The sequence below is a fragment of the Corythoichthys intestinalis genome, chromosome 18 (assembly GCF_030265065.1).
Source record: "Corythoichthys intestinalis isolate RoL2023-P3 chromosome 18, ASM3026506v1, whole genome shotgun sequence".
Taxonomy (NCBI): domain Eukaryota; kingdom Metazoa; phylum Chordata; class Actinopteri; order Syngnathiformes; family Syngnathidae; genus Corythoichthys; species Corythoichthys intestinalis.
The window spans coordinates 42102457-42120847 of record NC_080412.1 but is presented as its reverse complement, the minus strand read 5'-3'; the positions used below and the strand labels follow the sequence as shown (position 1 = coordinate 42120847).

The following is an 18391-nucleotide window of genomic DNA, read 5'->3' as shown; positions in this document are numbered from 1 at the left end:
CAAGAGGCTAAAACACAGGAAGAAATTTCTGAGCGAATCTGCTGTTCCCAGAGTGCTGTATCAAGGCACCTCAGTGGGAAGTATGTGGGAATGAAAAACTGTGCACCCTGGGAAAGATTGTGGAGAAAGGCCGATTCCAGACCTTGGGGGACCTGCAGAAACAGTGGACTGAGTCTGGAGTAGAAAGATCCAGAGCCACCGTGCACAGGCGCGTGCTGGAAATGGGCTACAGGTGCCGCATTACCCAGGTCAAGCCACTTTTGAACAGTGTTGTTAATCTTACTGAAAAAAAGTAATTAATTATAGTTACAAATTACTTCTCCCAAAAAGTAATTGCGTTAGTAACTCAATTACCTGAATGTGAGAGTAATTAGTTACTTGGCAAAGTAATTGGTGATAATTACTTTCATTTTTTCCCTCAAAAAACAAAAAACACTGGCCACACTATGTGAAGTTTTTTGTGAAGGTTTTGGTACAATTGGCCCGAGCCCAATTCTTTACCCTAATTTACTTTTTACCCTGGATCAACTGTTAAAAGTTGTTAGAATTGCTCCCATTATTGCATTAGTTCCCTTCTCTCTACTTTCGACATATGAAAGTTTTAAAACTGTTTCATCATTTAAAGATAGATTCAAGTCAAGATTTTGCCGATTTAGAAGTATTTTATATAAAAAGTTACTTAGGTTCGCTAGGAAGGTTCTCTACAACAGAGCCGTCCTAAAAAGTCTACTGCTTCAAGATGGCGGCTGTCTACTAACGCATTTAGTGCAATGTCTGTCATTTTGCATCTAGTTATATCTATATACAGTACATGTGATATCTATCATGTCTACCATATCTACCATAACATGCGGGCGTAGTTTGTAGGCTATCGGCTACAACATGTATTATTGGAGCTACCTAGCATCGCGTCTGCTCGGCGTCACAACTTTCTTGCCTCTCCCCACTCCTGCTCTGCTCTGTCGTCTCGGTGAGTCCGTCTCCCTCAGACTTTTCAACCAGTATAGTAACGCATAGTAACGCATGCCTTTCCGTCCTCAGTAACGGTAACGGCGTTGCCAAGATGAGAAAAGTAATTAATTAGATTACCCACTACTGAAAAAAATAACGCCGTTAGTAACGCCGTTATATTGTAACGCCGTTATTAACAACACTGCTTTTGAACCTGAAACAGCGGCAGAAGTGCCTGATCTGGACTACAGAGAAGCAGCACTGGACTGTTGCTCAGTGGTCCAAAGTACTTTTTTCAGATGAAAACAAATTTTGCATGTCATTCGGAAATCAAGGTGCCAGAGTTTGGAGGAAGACTGGGGAGAAGGAAATGCCAAAATGCCAGTACCCACAGTCAATGATGGTCTGGGGTGCCATGTCAGCTGCTGTTGTTGGTCTACTGTTTTATCAAGGGCAGGGTCAGTGCAGCTAGCTATCAGGAGATTTTGGAGCACTTCATGCTTCCATCTGCTGAAAAGCTTTATGAAGTGCCAAAACCACTGGTAAATGGTTTACTGACCATGGCATTACTGTGCTCAATTGGCCCGCCAACTCTCCTGACCTGAACCCCATCGAGTATCTGTGGGATATTGTGAAGAGGAAGTTGAGCGGTACCAGACCCAAGCTTAAGGCCGCTATCGAAGCATCCTGGGCCTCCATAACACCTCAGCAGTGCCACAGGCTGATTGCCTCCATGCCACACCACATTGAAGCAGTCATTTCTGCAAAAGGATTACCGAACAAGTATTGAGTGCATAGCTGATATAGTTCATTGAAGGTTGACTTTTTTTCTATTAAAAAACACTTTTTTGTATTGGTCGGATTAAATATGCTAATTTTTTGAGATAGGGATTTTTGTATTTTCTTGACTTTTTTGCCAAAATAATCAATATTAAAACAATAAAAGGCTTGAACTACTTCAGTTGTGTGTAATGAATCTAAAATACAGTATATGAAAGTCTAATGTTTATCAGTACATTACAGAAAATAATGAACTTTATCACAGTATGCTAATTTTTTGAGAAGGACCTGTATATGAAAACAGTTTTAAAATAGGTCATTCATTGAAGGTGCGCCTTATACTCCAATGGGCATTGTGGTGCGGAAAATACGGTAAGTCGCACCTGAGTATAATTTGCAGGCCCAGCCAATCTATGAAATAAAATGCGACATATAGCCCGAAAAATGCAGTAGTGGTATTTTAATGATCTGATTCCCTATGACCTAGTTTTTATTTTCTGGTTTACCTATTTATTACAAAATGCCAATTGACAAGCAGTAAAAAGCCTGCCACTCATGCCGATGTATTCCTTCTGATAGCCTGAACAACCAATGGCCAACAAGTGGCAACTGGACAACTGGTTCAAGAAGGCAGCCCCGCCGTCGCCGCTGGACAACAACAATGTTCAAACCAAGACCAAAAAAGAGGGGAGAGACAACAGTTCGGGACGTGGCTACGGTAGCCAAGGAGGGGGATCGAAGGATTCCTCTGCGCCGGCCCAAAGCAGGGACCTTCGGGCGGTACAAAAGGGTGGCGAGAGTGGCCGCGGTCGCCAAAAATCTCCGGCCCAAAGTGAGAGCAGCACGGGGAACAGGAGGCCCGTGGGGAAGAAACAGCCGAAAAAGTCTGAAAAGCCTCCAGTGGTGGAGGAGCCCAAAGGAGGCCTTAGAGTGGAAAGCGAGCCAGCACCTGAAATCCCCCCGCATCGACCCAAAGCGGCCACCAAGGGCTCCCGTAAGCCCAGCATAAAAAAAGAACCCAAATCCTCTCCGCGGCCCAGCGCGGCCGCCGTGGACAAGCGGAAAGCCAAGACGAGCTCGAAATCGACCCGCGAGAAGTCTCGGGAGTTCGTCGACTCGGACTCCTCTTCGTCGGACTCTGAAGGAAACGACAGCATCCCTTCATCCTCGCAGACGCCGAAATACACAGAGAGCATCAGGACACCTGTCTGCGTGTTCTCCCCAATGGAGGAAAAGGAGCTGTTGTCGCCATTAAGTGACCCGGAGGAGCGCTACACCTCCAGGCAACCTCCGCAGGTTTTAATTGTCAAGATAGGTCAGTTCAAATGTATTCAAATGCATTAAAACATTGGGTATGTTTACATGGACAAAATATCTTCCATCCGATCAGCGTTCGGATTGAAAGTATGATAGGATGCACTGTGTTCATGGACCATAGACTTCATAATGTATTGATGGGACACTGGGCGCGGGGCCGATACATAGGGGGCCTGCATTGTTGGCGAGGCCGTCAAAGCTAACCGAGTGGAATCACAGACACAGCTTTTTTCGTTGAAAATTCTCGTGAATAAATGCTTAAATCCCCGAATTCTTTATAGATATGGACGTAAAACAGTCTCGATTCTTAATTAAAAGACAAAAAAAAAAAACTATGCCGTTGGCATTTATTTTGTGGAAATATGTAAAAAGTACAATGCTAGTCTGTTCGTGAATGTAGCCAGCGGCCGCCTTATGTGAACAGCTTTTCCGGTGAAAATTCTTGTGAATAAATGCTTAAATCCCCGAATTCTATATAGATATGGACGTAAAACAGTCTCAATTCTTGGTTAAAACCCCCCCCAAAAAAAACTATGCTGTTGGCATTTATTTTATGTAAATATGTAAAAGTACAATGCTAGTCTGTTACTGAATGTAGCTAGCGCCTGCCTTATGTAAACAGAGCTTTTCCGGTGAAAATTCTTGTGAATAAATGCTTAAATCCCTGAATTCTTTATAGATATGGACGTAAAACAGTCTCAATTCTTGGTTAAAAGCAACAACAACAAAAAAAACATGCTGGTAGCATTTATTGTACGTAAATATGTTGAAGTACAATGCTTGTCTGTTAGTGAATTTAGCTAGCGGCCGCCTTATGTAAACGGGTTTTCCGGTGAAAATTCTTGTTTATAAATGCTTAAATCCCTGAATTCTTTATAGATACAGTGGGGAGAACAAGTATTTGAAACACTGCCAATGGGTATCAAATACTTGTTCTCCCCACTGTATGGACATAAAGCGTCTCGAGTCTTGGTTAAAAGCAAACAAAACGTGCAGTTAGCTGTTATTTTACGTAAATATGTCAAAGTACAATGCTAGTCTGTTAGTGAATGTAGCTGGCGGCCGCCTTATGTAAACTTTTCTGGTGGAAATTCTTGTGAATAAATGCTTAAATCCCCGAATTCTTTATAGATATGGACGTAAAACGGTCTCCATTCTTGGTTAAAACCCCCCACCCCAAAAAAAACATGCCGTTAGCATTTATCCTACGTAAATATGTCGAAGCACAATGCTAGTCAATGAATGAATGTAGCTAGCGGCCGCCTTATGTAAACAGAGCTTTGCCGGTGAAAATTCTTGTAAATAAATGCTTAAATCCCTGAGTTGTATATAGATATGGACGTAAAGCAGTCTCCATTCTTGGTTAAAAGCCCCCAAAAAAACATGCTGTTAGCATTTATTGTACGTAAATATGTCGAAGCACAATGCTAGTCTATGAGTGAATGTAGTTAGCGGCCGCCTTATGTAAACAGAGCTTTTCCGGTGAAAATTCTTGTAAGTAAATGCTTAAATCTCCGATTTCTATATAGATATGGACGTAAAACAGTCTAATTTCTTGGATAAAAGCAAAAAGCATGCCATTAGCATTTATTTAATGTAAATATGTTGAAGTACAATGCAAGTCTGTTAGTGAATGTAGCTAGCGGCCACCTTATGTAAACTGAGCTTTTCCGGTGGAAATTCTTGTGAATAAATGCTTAAAATACTCGAATTCTTTATAAATATGGACGTAAAATAGTCTCAATTCTTGGTTAAAAGCCAAAAAAAAAACATGCTGTTAGCATTTATTGTACGTAAATATGTCGAAGCACAATGCCAGTCTATGAGTGAATGTAGCTAGCGGCCGCCTTATGTAAACAGAGCTTTTCCGGTGAAAATTCTTGTAAGTAAATGCTTAAATCTCCGAGTTCTATATAGGTATGGACGTAAAACAGTCTAAATTCTTGGATAAAAGCAAAAAGCATGCCATTAGCATTTATTTAATGTAAATATGTTGAAGTACAATGCTAGTCTGTTAGTGAATGTAGCTAGCGGCCACCTTATGTAAACTGAGCTTTTCCGGTGGAAATTCTTGTGAATAAATGCTTAAAATACTCGAATTCTTTATAAATATGGAAGTAAAATAGTCTCAATTATTGGTTAAAAGCAAAAAAAAAAAACAAAAAAAAAACATGCCGTTAGCATTTATTGTATGTAAATATGTCGAAATACAATGCTAGTCTGTTAGTGAATGTAGCTAGCGGCCGCCTTATGTAAACATAGCTTTTCCGGTGGAAGTTCTTGTGAATAAATGCTTAAATCCCCAAATTCTATATAGATATGGACGTAAAACAGTCTCGATTCTTGGTTAAAATACAATACAAAAAAAAAAGTGCAGTTAGCATTTATTTTATGTAAATATGTCGAAGTACAATGTTGGTCTGTTAGTTAATGTAGCTAGCAGCCGCCTGATGTAAACAGAGCTTTTCCGTGAAAATTATTGTGAATAAATGCTTAAATCTTTATTATATTTCACTAAATATTGTAAACTATAATGCCAATGCAGTAGGGGCTAATTTCTCCCATTGCTTTTTTTCCCACGTTTCAAAATGCATGCATGGTACGAAAAATAATATTATTACCTAAGATCCTCGAACAAATCACTCCTGAGACAATCCTTCCTGTTTGTATGCGATACAGCTTTTGTACTTTTTCAACAGAAATCCGGCGTTGCGTATGTGTGTTTGTGAATAGCTCCTCTTGATGTGGGCGACCCCCTACTTAAAGGCGAGGTGCAGTGCATGACCGATTAGACCCGTCAATACCGTTATGAAGTCTGTGCATGGACACTAAAAATACTGGCCCGATTAGGTCTTGCGTATTGATGCATCATAACGTCAGTCGGAACAAATTATTTCGACTTGTGGAGATTGATGCTGCTAAATGATGAAGACTTGAACCCTTTTAACGCCTGTGCCTATTTTGTCCGAATTTTCATACCTTTGATGTTGCCTTTATATTTCAGAGAAAAAAATGTTCACAATGGCCTGGTTGGAAAAAAAAGTCATTGGGACAACCCTAAAAGAACACTTAACCTATATAACTAGTAAACTACCATTATATTTTTGAATGTAAATGAAGCAAACTTTCCATTTACGATAGATCTCAGCTTGTTATCAAGGATCCCCGGGCGGCCGTACAAAGCGCCCCCCGAGATAAAAGTGGAGCGGGATGACTCCCAAGACAGAGACAGCAAAGAGTTCAGCAAGCAAAGCTCAGAGAAGAGCTCAAGCAAGGCCAAGAGGAAACACAAGGTTTGGGACTTTGTCAACTGTTGTACTGGGTTTTTGTCGCAGTGTTTGTCATGTCATCTAAAGCAATATCTGTTGTTAGAATGACGAGGACGGAGCCAAGCAAGACAGCAAGCGAAGCAAGCTGGAGGAAAAGTCCCAATCGCATCATAAAAGCAGCAGTAAAGAGTAAGTGTTTTTCATGGAGATTTCCTCCAGTACTTTAAAATACAGTGTATCACAAAAGTACGGTGGCCGAGAGGTGTCAGGCGAAATGCAAAGTCCAAACAGTTTACAAATAGAAAAAAAGCACGAACCCCAATTGCAAACGCTTTGCAAAAGAGAAAATCACGAATGCAAACTGCCACAACACGATCCCCAATTCGTGAAGCGCGATTGCAAATTGGCAAAAGCACAAACCCCAATTGCCACAACACCACAGGAAATGGCTCGCAGCACGGACCTCGGTAAAGTTGCAGCCCCCCCCCCAATCAGATGCAAATTTATATAAGAATTATGTTAATTGTTTGTGCTGCAACAGTTTTGCAGATACAGTATTATGCTTTTATTGAGATATTAGTTTTGAGTGGCGACGTCACTTGTAGCTTTCCTTAGCTAAGCTACCAGGGCTAATGGACCGTACCAACTCTCAATAACGGGTGTGTGCTAACAACTAGCACAAACAAATTCGGGTCCATTTTGCAGTAAATTGAGGGGCTTGAGATATTAATTTCGAGTGATGACGTCATTCGTTTGTGCTACGTTTTTGGCCATTGACAGCAAACAAAGCAATTGTGGTTTTTGAGGCTTTTTCCTTCCTTCACTTTTGACAATTTGTAACACACATATGATCAAAACAACACACATTTTAACAATAAAACACCGGACACAAAACAATTGTTCAAACGTCCACTTGTCTTATCAAAATGTAAATTTAGTAGATTTAATTAGACTAATTTGCCTAGTAAATATCCACTAGTTTAAATGCTATGAAGGCTGACGTAGTTACAATTTTATAACAAATCGCTCAGACATAACTCCCCAAACTGTAGCTCTAAACTTAATTACAAATGCATACACAAACATGTATTAGCTGAAACAACTTAAAACCTAATGTGGGACAAACAAGAGTGCAGCTGTCCTATATTCATGTCAGATGAGTCTGCTCCTCATTCATACAAGGTGACAGTCCATCCATACTCAACGCTGCCACCAGAGGGCAGTTTATCCTCCATCATTAAACAAAATAAAATACTTTTGGCACTTTTTGGATAATTTTTTTCTTTATAGAGTTCATTCTGATTTGTGGCCAGTGTAGAAACGGAACTCGTTCATAACCCTTTGGACTGCCTGTGCATTAGAATTCGTTCAATTCATTCCATAGGCCAAAAACCAACACTAAATCTTTAATAAATACTGTTGGTACAATTACAAATAGCCATTACACATGGCAAAAGAAATGCATTATAAATACAAATCGGAATAATAACAATAATGTATCGAATTGGGTAGGGCTCCAGCTCTCGAATATTTTAGTAATCGAGTGTTCAACTGAAAATTCTATCAGTTAATCGAGTAATCGGATAAAACATTTTTTAGGTAGAGAGCATTAATAAATATACATGTGAAAACAAGACATTTCATCTAATATTGAACAGTTTTCAGTCAATCATCTTTATTTGCGATGTAAATTGTTGAAACTAGGGCTGCAGCTATCGATTATTTTAGTTGTCAATTAATTAAAAACGGCTGAATATACCACTAATCTAAGTTACAAATGCATTTGAAAAAACATCAGCTCAAACAAAAACTTGGCTTATGTTGTTCTTAACATGGAGCAGCTGGATTCCACCATGAGAAATGAAGCAGACTAGAGGGCAGTGTGTCCACCCAAATCAATAAAACTAAATGCGAACACTTTCAAAATAAACCATTGCAACGCCACTTTAATTAAACGAATACTCGAAGCAGCAAAATTGAATTTGAATTTTTTTTCCCTAATCGAATACTCGAGTTAATCGCTTAATCGTCGCAGCACTAGAATCGGGTTATAAGGTGGCGGTTGTGTTTTGCATGCTGTTCCTGAACGCACCGTGTGACTAACAAGAGAGAGGTGCGGAAGACCTTTTACTTTCTCTTTTCATGTTGTTGGCATCGGCTATGGCGGACAGTAGCCGTTGTTGTGTTGTATTTTAAGCATGTCGAGACAAATGACGAGTCAAATTTTTCGTCGGTCGATTTCTAGCTCGTTATCCCAAAACATTTGACACAGGCATTTTGCATCCTATCAGGTCGAAGAGGTCGTTGGAGAAGAAAGAGGAGGCCGTGCCGTCTCCGTCCATGGCGGGCCTTCAGCGGACGCCGAAAGTCGAGCATCCGAGTCGAAAAAGGACGGTTAGCCAGTCCTCCACGTCTTTGTCCAGCGGGGCGGGTAGTGGCAAGGAGGGAGGCCACAGCACCAAGAGCACATCCAACTCCAAGCACAGAAAAGGCGAGGACAAGGGACGCAGCACTCGCGATGGCAAGGTAGGTCGAAGCATCATCCGGTGGAAATAACTTTTAAATGAACACTCACAACTTGAATCGCAAATTAAAAAGTTTATTTAAATTTACAATTTCCATACAACCTTCCTCCTCTGTACCTTCTAAATCCTTCAGTTCAAAAGTTAGGAGGTTGAAAGCCCTGAAACTTTTTTTTCTTCTCTCGCTTGCTGCCTCTTGCAGGAGAAAGCCTCAAAGGGATGTGATAACCAGCTGGCTGTGCCGCCGCTCTCCACCGACACTTCCAAGTCGCAAAGATCCAAGCTTCCGTTTGAGGACAGGTGAGATGCTTCATGCAGGGATGCTGAATCCTCAAAGGCAACAGATACTTTTTTTTTTTTGCATCAAGCTGTGTCTTGAAGGTCGTAATCACAAAGGGAAATGGTTATTGTATTTATTCAGTATTTGTTAACCCTTAGATGCACAAGTTACTGGATCCTACACTCTTCCATAAGTGGGTCAAAAATGACATATATTAGAACCAATGTGTTTTTATTAGGGTTCTTCCGATCATGTTTTTTTGCTTCCGATCCGATCGTTTTAGTTTGAGTATCTGCAGATCCCGATATTTCCCGATCCGATTCCAATCATTCCCGATAATTTTTCCCGATCATATACATTTTGGCAATGCATTAAGAAAAAAATGAATAAAACTCGGACGAATATATACATTCAACATACAGTACATAAGTACTGTATTTGTTTATTATGACAATAAATCCTCAAGATGGCATTTACATTATTAACATTCTTTCTGCGAGAGGAATCCACGGATAGAAAGACTTGTGACTTTGTATACTGTGACTAAATATTGCCATCTAATGTATTTGTTGAGCTTTCAGTAAATGATACTGTAGCCATGCCCAAATGCATGATGGGAAGTGGAACCAAGACTGTGCGTACTGGTACCAATTGATATAAATTCTCTGCGAAGTACTGTATTTGTTTATTATGACATGGCATTTACATTATTAACATTCTTTCTGTGAGAGGGATCCACGGATAGAAAGACTTGTAATTCTTATAGGATAAATGTGACTTTGTATACTGTGACTAAATATTGCCATCTAGTGTATTTGTTGAGCTTTCAGTAAATGATACTGTAGCCATTTAACTGTTCTGGCCAAATGCATGATGGGAAGTGCAACCATTACCAATTGTACCAATTGATATATCTTCTCTGCGTTGGGAAATAACTTAGGGTGTTAAGAAAAAGATCAATTACTACCTTTCTTCCCCACATTGCTTCCCACGATATTTCTAATCGTAGGGAGAGGGAGTGTCAGGCTTTAGCCAATTAAAAAAAGGCTCCAAAGGCTGCCAAAATTCATTCAACTCATTTTATGCTGCCTTTTAGCTCCATATATATAGGTAAAACGGCACCATTATAGATTGAACGCGACAATGCGTGAGTGGGTCGTGCAGCGCATGCGTTAATTGCATTAAATATTTTTAACGTGATAATTTTTAAAAAAAAATAATTACCGCCGTTAACGGGATAAATTTGATAACCCTACCTTAAGCCTAAAGACTCTGGATGAGTGTAACATATTATGTCTGTAATGTTAAATACAATTAGAAAACGATTTAATCCCCCCCCCCCCCCCAAATTTTTTTTTTATTTTTTATTTTTGCCGATTCCGATACTTTGAAAATGACGTGATCGGACCCGATCGACATCTCTAGTTTTTATGCCATTTTGGTGAAGAATAATCACTTGTATATTAATTCGTATTATATTTATGGCCACACAAGAATGATTTCATGCTTGAAATATCTTTGATTCAATTAACATTTTTTGAAAAAAAAACAACAGCAAAAGACTTTATCCTTCCTTGTATTTTATCATCAATGATGAAGACTTCACATGCATCTTTTTGGTGAGACAGCGGTGCTAAGCCCTTGTGGAGGCACTGACCGATTTCTGAGGATATTGTGGTTCTGTGTTCTGCCCTGGGTGGTAGGTAATTCTCTCTAGTAAGAGCCCTACCAACTCTTTCTGTTGGCCATGATTTGGACACTTTCTTCTCCAGAGGTCACATAAGTGGAATCTTATGAGTCAGATTGATCCTGTTCAGTTGGATTTGCAGGTGGACAACTGCCACTGCCACCTGAACAATAGTCTGGGTCCTCATCATTAGAAATTTTGGACACTTGAGTCCAACCCTGTCACTGCCTCGCCATCATCCAACATCTGTAGGACCATTTCAGCTGTAAATCTAGCAGCTATGACATTTTGGATAAGGAAACATAAGAGTAATGTTTTCAATAGATCAATATGTAGCTGTAAAAATAAATACACACACACTATATGTATACAATAATGTTAGCTAACTTAGGCGAGGTTCGAATCTGATTTTTTTTGTGTGTTTTTCCGACTCGACTGAACGGGAAAAGTTGCATAAAAGTGGACCATTTTAAATTCGATCAAGGTCACTTTCATATGTGGTTAAAATTGGAATTCATGCAGCAATTAACATCAGCAAAGAGCGAGAGAGACCGGGTGCTACAGTAGTGGTGCAGCTGTGCATTAGCGTTAGCGCCTAGCTTGAAGGTGGCTTTTGAGGAAGGAGCAGGCTTGACAACAGTCATAAAAAAATAAAATGGGTTTAGAATAAGCCTGACAATGGTCGGTTTTCTCTCTGCTCTAATGCTCCTGCGCATGGGGGCCAGTTTGCTCAGCGCATCTCAGACTGCGAATTAGAGCGCATGTGTGATACTTGAACAGGCTCAATGGACAAAGGCAGTCTGAACGGGTCCGCCCAAAAAATAGATATGACAAAAAATCGGAATTGTGCATTAGGACCTGCGGTATGAACCTAGCCTTAGTTAGCTAGCTAGTAATGAAGTAGATTAATTTGTTGATAAATAATGATCAAAAGATTCATGAAAGACACACACACACAAAATACTATATGGACATCATACTACTTACAGTACACGTTTCAGCTCTTGCTGTGTAAAATAATCTTCTTAAGGGATGTCACTTTTTACATACCTAGTCTGTGTGGTCCACAGTAAATTTATTCCTGACAGCCAAAGTTGATAAGAATGAAAGATTCCCATTGGATTCCATAGAAAATGCATGTGGGTCATTTTTGACCCACTTGTGGAAGCTTAGGGTAGTAATACAAAAATGACAATTTCTTTAAATGTATAAAAAAAAAAATCATCGAAAATTTGAATGGCATTATATCAAAAACATGTTTTTTGAGGAATACCTCGAATATGAATTGATAGCAATTTTTCATTCCGAAGATATTTTGAGAAAACAACCTCACCGGATCATTTTTGACCCACTTATGCATCTAAGGGTTAAGCAATGGAAGAAGGTTAATAAGCAAGTATCTTTCCAGTCATCAGGGTGCCAGGGGTCCTTAAAACTTCTTGAATTTAAAATCTGTATAATTAAGGTCTTGTTTTTTGTTTTAGGTTGCATTCAGCAGATCATTACTTACAAGAAGCAAAGAAACTTAAACACAATGCCGATGCACTGGTAAGACTTTAACACATCACAAAATACAAGAAAAATATGAGTAGCTGTTGCTCGGACCCAATCCAAGGAGCAGGTGCCGATGCGTGTCTGTTTTAGACCTTGTTTTATTCCATACCTCTTTAGCTGGACCGTTTTGAGAAGGCCATTTACTACCTGGATGCCGTGGTGTCGTTCATCGAGTGCGGCAACGCTCTCGAGAGGAGCGCTCAGGAGGCCAAGTCGCCTTTTCCTATGTATGCAGAAACAGTGGAGCTTATCAAGTAAGGCCTAAGCAAAGGTGTTTATGTTGACCTAATGTTCGCCCGTTAAGTTAATGTGTGTTTTGTCCATACACTCAGGTACACGATGAAGTTAAAAAGCTACATGGCCCCTGATGCGACTCCAGCAGACAAGCGGGTAGCCGTTCTTTGGTGAGTGGTAGCATACCTGTCAACCCGAGGCCGTTGGCAATCTTACAAATAGTGACGTATGCCCTTACAAATTGGTGGCTAATCTTACAGATAGCGTGCAATATGAAACAAAAGTAAAACTCAATTTTTTAAATAATATGAATTTATTGGTAACATTGTCACATATAAACTGGTGCAATCAAAGAAGAATCAATAACTTCAGCTACAGCATGATTACCTAAATTTAACAGTTACTTTTTTTTTGTAATTGTATGTAGCACTTTTGGCAATTTCTGTCCTGTCTTTTGATGGCTGCACTTCATGGCACTTGAGCTCGCAATTCAGTTTGACTTGAAGGTAGTTCATTAGTAGAGGCGTGCGTAATTTCCGATTCTTAGATTATTCGCGATTCGGCCGTGGAAGATTTGAGAACGATTCACAAATATCCAAATTCCGATTATTGAGTTATACAAGGTAAAGCAGAAGTAAAACACAGTCAGCGCGGTCTTTGGGACACAATGAGGAATGGACCGAGAGTAAATATCATGTTCCAGTCATGCTGCTAGATAAAAAAACAAACATACCTGCGTTGTAACAACGCCCAGTTGCTAGTTGCTACAAACATACGGCTACAGTAAATATCATATATATGTAGCACTAGATGCAAAATGGCAGACGACGTCTGTGTTTAAACATGTATTATTGAACAGAGATGAGAAATGACACTTTCCGGCATAAGTAAACAGCCGCCATCTTAAAGCAGTAGACCTCTCTTGAAGGCTCTGTTGTAGCGAACCTAATTAACTTTTTATCTAAAATGCTTCTAAATCGGCAGAATCTTGTCTTGAATCTATCTTTAAATGATTAAATAGTTTTAAAACTTTGACAAAAATAGACAGAAGGGAAATTATGGAATAACTGGAGTAATTTTAACAACTGTAACAGTTGATTCACAACATTAAATTAATTGAATGTTGTTTAAAGCTGCTGATACAGAATGGGGACTGGAGTTTTTTATTTACTGTTATTTTTGTATATTTGTTTACTGTTATATGTTAACTTGATACTGAAATAGTAATTTGGTTTAGTCTGGGAGGATTTTTGAACAATTTTGGAACTAATGTACAAAACATAAAAATAAAAAATAAAAATTTAAAAAGGAGGGGGGTGCATCAATAATAGTCTTATAATCGAATCAGAGCCTCTGAATCGTAATCGAATCGTTAGGTGCCCAAAGATTCCCAGCTCTATTCGTTAGTGTGTCCAATTATAAGTTAAAAAGGTCAATTGATAAAATTAACTTACCGATGCAATCTTTGAGTCAGGGAACATTTGTTTTGCAAATTTTGAGAGGTGATCAGCAATAGTTGCAGGCAAATTGTGTTCGGCAACACATTGGCAGAATGAAATCTCTGCCTTCGTCACTTTTCATTCTGCAGACTTAATCTTTATGACTAGTGTTGTTAATTTTACTTTTAAAAAGTAATTAATGACTCCCTTCGGATACTTTCTCAATTTAGGAAAAAAAATGGTGTAGTTGGTACTTGCCTTTTTAGCCCAGTGGCGTCGAATCATTTTTTTGTACCCTCAACAGTTGATAAAGCCTTTCATCTGTGGTCCAGCCTGGGTCTTACACATTTAAATGATCTTTTTGTGGATGATATTTTTGCCTCTTTCGCACAGTTAGTCCAAAGATTTATTATTCCTAATTCTCATCATTTTAGATATCTGCAACTTATAAGCTTTGTTAAGAGTATCATACCGCTTTTCCCAAATAAACCTCCTACAACAGTTTTAGATGATGTTATGTCTTTAGATCCGACAGAGAAAGGGGGAATTAAGCGCATTTTTAATCTAATTTCTCATTTGGTAGCTCCGTCCTTATCCAGACTCAAAGACCTGTGGGCTAGGGGTGGGCGATATGGCCTTAAACATGTATCACGATAAATGGAGCAGATTTATCTCGATAACGATAAATGACGATAAAGTCGTCCAAGCGGACTGTTATATAATTTGAAAATATGAATCAATGCATGAAATACAGATTAACAGTTTCTTGTTGATTTAGTTACCAGCATTCAATTTGATATATTTAACAAATGTACATGCAGTCTAGACATTAGGTTTATACAAATGAATTGTAAACAATAAGAATTCAAGTATGAGCATTTATAACAGAGTGTATGGCTTGAACAATGTACAGTGTCAAAATCGATATGCCTGTGCAAACATGTCATTGTAACACAAATGACTTGCAGCTCGAACAGTACACTTCAAAAAGACAATTTATTGTTAATGGCTGCTGTGACATAATTATTCAATACAAGTGTTTACTTTATGGTTTCAGGGTCCCCCCCCCCCCCCCAGTGCATTTTTTAATAAATGCACACATACATGAACCCCCAAACAGACAGACAGACAGACAGACATTAAAGCTATATTGATCTTCTGCAAATGAAACACTTAAGATTTTATGATGGCAATAATGACACAGAATTAAACACATACAGAAAAATAGCTGGGGCCATTTGTGCTTTATGCTGAATGCTTTACCATCACAAAAGCTATCAGAGAAATCACACACAGTCAGATACAAAATAACGCGACATAGTAATTGCTAGATGCAGTCCATGCCCAATCCACTCATTAAATTCAGCCGTTTTGACAAGGTTAGAGCCGCTATCCGACTCCATCACGTTCATTTGTAGCGTTAGCCGCTAGCGGCCGCTAGCGTTAGCGGCTAGCGTTAGCCTGTGGCCTGGCTACCGGTAGAAAGCACTGAAAGCACCATCTCCGGAAATTGTGAGAACAAGGGAGGACAGCTGGTGAAAGCCCGTCTGGATGCCACCAAGAGTCTATTAAATGTCGGGTGAAAGTTTGGCGAACCTCCCTTAAGCCACACTCCATCACGTTTTGCTTGTAGCATTAGCTGCTAGCGTTAGCTTACCGGGCTTCTGTTTGATTGGCTTCCTGATGATCACGTGACTCCCTACGTAAGTACATTCACTGCTTTCTTAAAGGGGAATGAGCATAGACGAACAACACAGAGTCAAAGCGGGATGAAAAGACTATTTTCTTGTTTTATTAATTTACCGAATTTACCGACATGGTCAAAATTACGTCGGTCATCGTGAAGAATTTCGGTGACGGTAAATTTTCGGTTTACCGCCCAGCTCTACTGTGGGCACGGGATCTTCAAATACCAATCGGAGAGGAACTGTGGTCTAAGGTTTTGGGCAGGGTACATAATTCATCTATGTGCGCTCGTCATGCTCTGATTCAATTTAAGGTAGTACATCGGGTACACTATTTTAAAGTAAGATTGTCCAGAATCTTTTCAGAAATCAGCCCTTTGTGTGATAGGTGTAAGCTGGTGGATGCAACACTGATCCATATGTTTTGGTTATGTCCGAGCTTAGAAGTATTTTGGAAGGGTATTTTCTAAGCCCTCTCCCTAGTGTTGGGGGTCGGAATCACTCCTGATCCTTTAACATCAATATTTGGAGTTTTACCGGAGGGTCTGCGGCTGCCTACTTGGGGGTGTAGGGTTATTGCATTTACCACCCTTCTGGCACGACGTTTGGTTCTTTTGAGGTGGAAGGAGGCTGCCCCACCCACAACATCGCATTGGATAAGGGATGTGCTGATGAACCTTAGGCTCGAGAAAATCAGATATATTCTTCGCGGTTCTGAAAAGAAATTTTACAGTACACGGGGACCTTTTCTTTCATTCTTTGATAACACCGCTACACAAGTACAGGAATGACATATGCACTGTTACTGTACATTGTTAATTTAGCTATGGGGGATGGGCAATAGTATGGTCGCTTTCCATGCTGCTCCTATTTGGACATTTGAACGTATTGCACTGTATTTTGATTCCGTAACTATTATGTATTGAGAGTGATGGCACGGAAGAACTTTCTATGGCTCTCTGGACATTTACGATTAGACTTGGACTTCATGGTTGGCTGTGTTTGATAACTTAGTGAAACATAAATTTTTTATTTATTTATTTTCAAGTTTGGGGAGGGGGGGTGTTCTGTATTTTTGTAAAACCAATAAAAAGAAATTTGAAAGAAAAAAGTAATTAATAAGTTATACAGCAACCCTAGTTCAATTCGCCAGCCGGAGCTGGGATTTAGTCAACAATCTCAGAACTGTGAGGCGGACGTGCTCACCACCCTCCTACTGTACTGGCCTCACAAAAAGTCAGATAACTAAATATTGACTTAATTTCACACTTAATGTGTGGGCATGAACTCCAGAGACCAAACTTCATAATACAAGTATTAAAATAAAAACTAAATTTTCCACATAAGAAGTGTTGTTTGTTCCTTGCTTTTTATTGTTCTTTTAACGCTAAACATTTACCTCTCTGTTCTTTCCAGCCTTCGGTGTCAATCTCTTCTCCACTTGCGGTTATTCAAGCTAAGGAAAGACAGTGCTCTTAAATACTCCAAAACACTTACAGAGCAATTAAAGGTACTTCTTGCCACGACAACTTGAACTCTAGCCACTTAAATCCCACAGGCTAGCATTTACAGTCAATCCACTCAATGTAGTTTCCTCTTATTGTGTGTAATGTTGTTCTCCCTCTGTTGACCAGAACTCTCTGAGTAACACCCAGGCTCCCTCTCCTGGAATGGGAAAGTAAGTCATCACCCTTCTAGGCAATTTAATTCAAGTAAAAAGCTTTTACAGTGAGCTTTATTTCCACTTGATGCATGCTTTTGCATTTTTCTTCTCTACAAACAGCAAGGCAGCGGGAATGCCTTCGCCAGTTTCCCCGAAGCTGTCGCCCGGCACGGCTGGCGGTTACACGTCAGTAAGCAGCAGCAGTAGCGCCGGCTCGTCCGTGACCATACCTCAGCGGATCCATCAGATGGCCGCCAGTTATGTGCAGGTCACCTCCAACTTCTTGTACGCTACCGAGGTGTGGGACCAGGCGGAGCAGCTGGCCAAGGAGCAGAAAGGCAAGCCATTAATCATTTCTTAAGGGGTCCGTACTGTTAAAGTGCATTTTCTCTTTTTTAAACAGTGGTTGTGAGCCTGCAAGATCTAGTAAATTCTAAATGATATGACAATCAGATCGCGAGACTAGACAATTGTTTGCCTTGACAAAGTGAAGCTCTGCTGTTAGCACCGCTTTTAATTCTGGTCTTAGTCTTTTGGATGATAATACTGATTAGTCTTAGTCATTTTTTAGTCATCTCAAAATGTGGTTGTGTTCGTCTGCTTTTTGTTGACGAAAACTCAAGACTTCTTCTCAAGACTCAATTCCATCTAATTTTAGTCGACGTTTGCTGAAAGAAAAGTTTGTCTGTAAAATAAAAAAACATTACTCCAAAATTTAAATTTTAACTATTTCGAATGAACATTGACATATGAGCACATATTGTAGCGTTTGTCTAGGACAATGCCAGTTTGGTGATAATACGCATTCAGCAGGAAAAAATTATTATCAATTAACTATACCCACCTGAACGCCACAAACGATGTTAAAAAAAAAAGGAAAAAAAAGTTGTCTGAGAGTTTAAGAGGACGCTTGCCGTTAGCATTAGCCTAATGCTAGCATTAGCCTAATGCTAACGCGAATGCTATCAGAGTTCCCGTGGGGTCTTAAAAAGTCTTAAAAGCATTAAATT

At 39.6% G+C, this 18391-nt stretch overlaps 1 protein-coding gene across 3 annotated transcripts in view; it reads left to right on the top strand.

The window, feature by feature from the left end:
- Nucleotides 1-18391, top strand: part of aff4 (AF4/FMR2 family, member 4) — a 98032-nt gene that overhangs the window by 61071 nt on the left and 18570 nt on the right. For all 3 annotated transcript variants that reach the window (XR_009061372.1, XM_057821449.1, XM_057821448.1), the window contains exons 10-20: nt 2311-3046; nt 6190-6341; nt 6421-6506; nt 8609-8843; nt 9042-9139; nt 12291-12354; nt 12478-12614; nt 12693-12764; nt 17135-17228; nt 17353-17396; nt 17502-17719. Coding sequence is in view for 2 of the 3 variants with exons in the window: in XM_057821449.1 (XP_057677432.1) it covers nt 2311-3046; nt 6190-6341; nt 6421-6506; nt 8609-8843; nt 9042-9139; nt 12291-12354; nt 12478-12614; nt 12693-12764; nt 17135-17228; nt 17353-17396; nt 17502-17719 (1936 nt within the window). In the remaining variant the exon portion in view is untranslated. The remainder of the gene's footprint in view (nt 1-2310; nt 3047-6189; nt 6342-6420; nt 6507-8608; nt 8844-9041; nt 9140-12290; nt 12355-12477; nt 12615-12692; nt 12765-17134; nt 17229-17352; nt 17397-17501; nt 17720-18391) is intronic.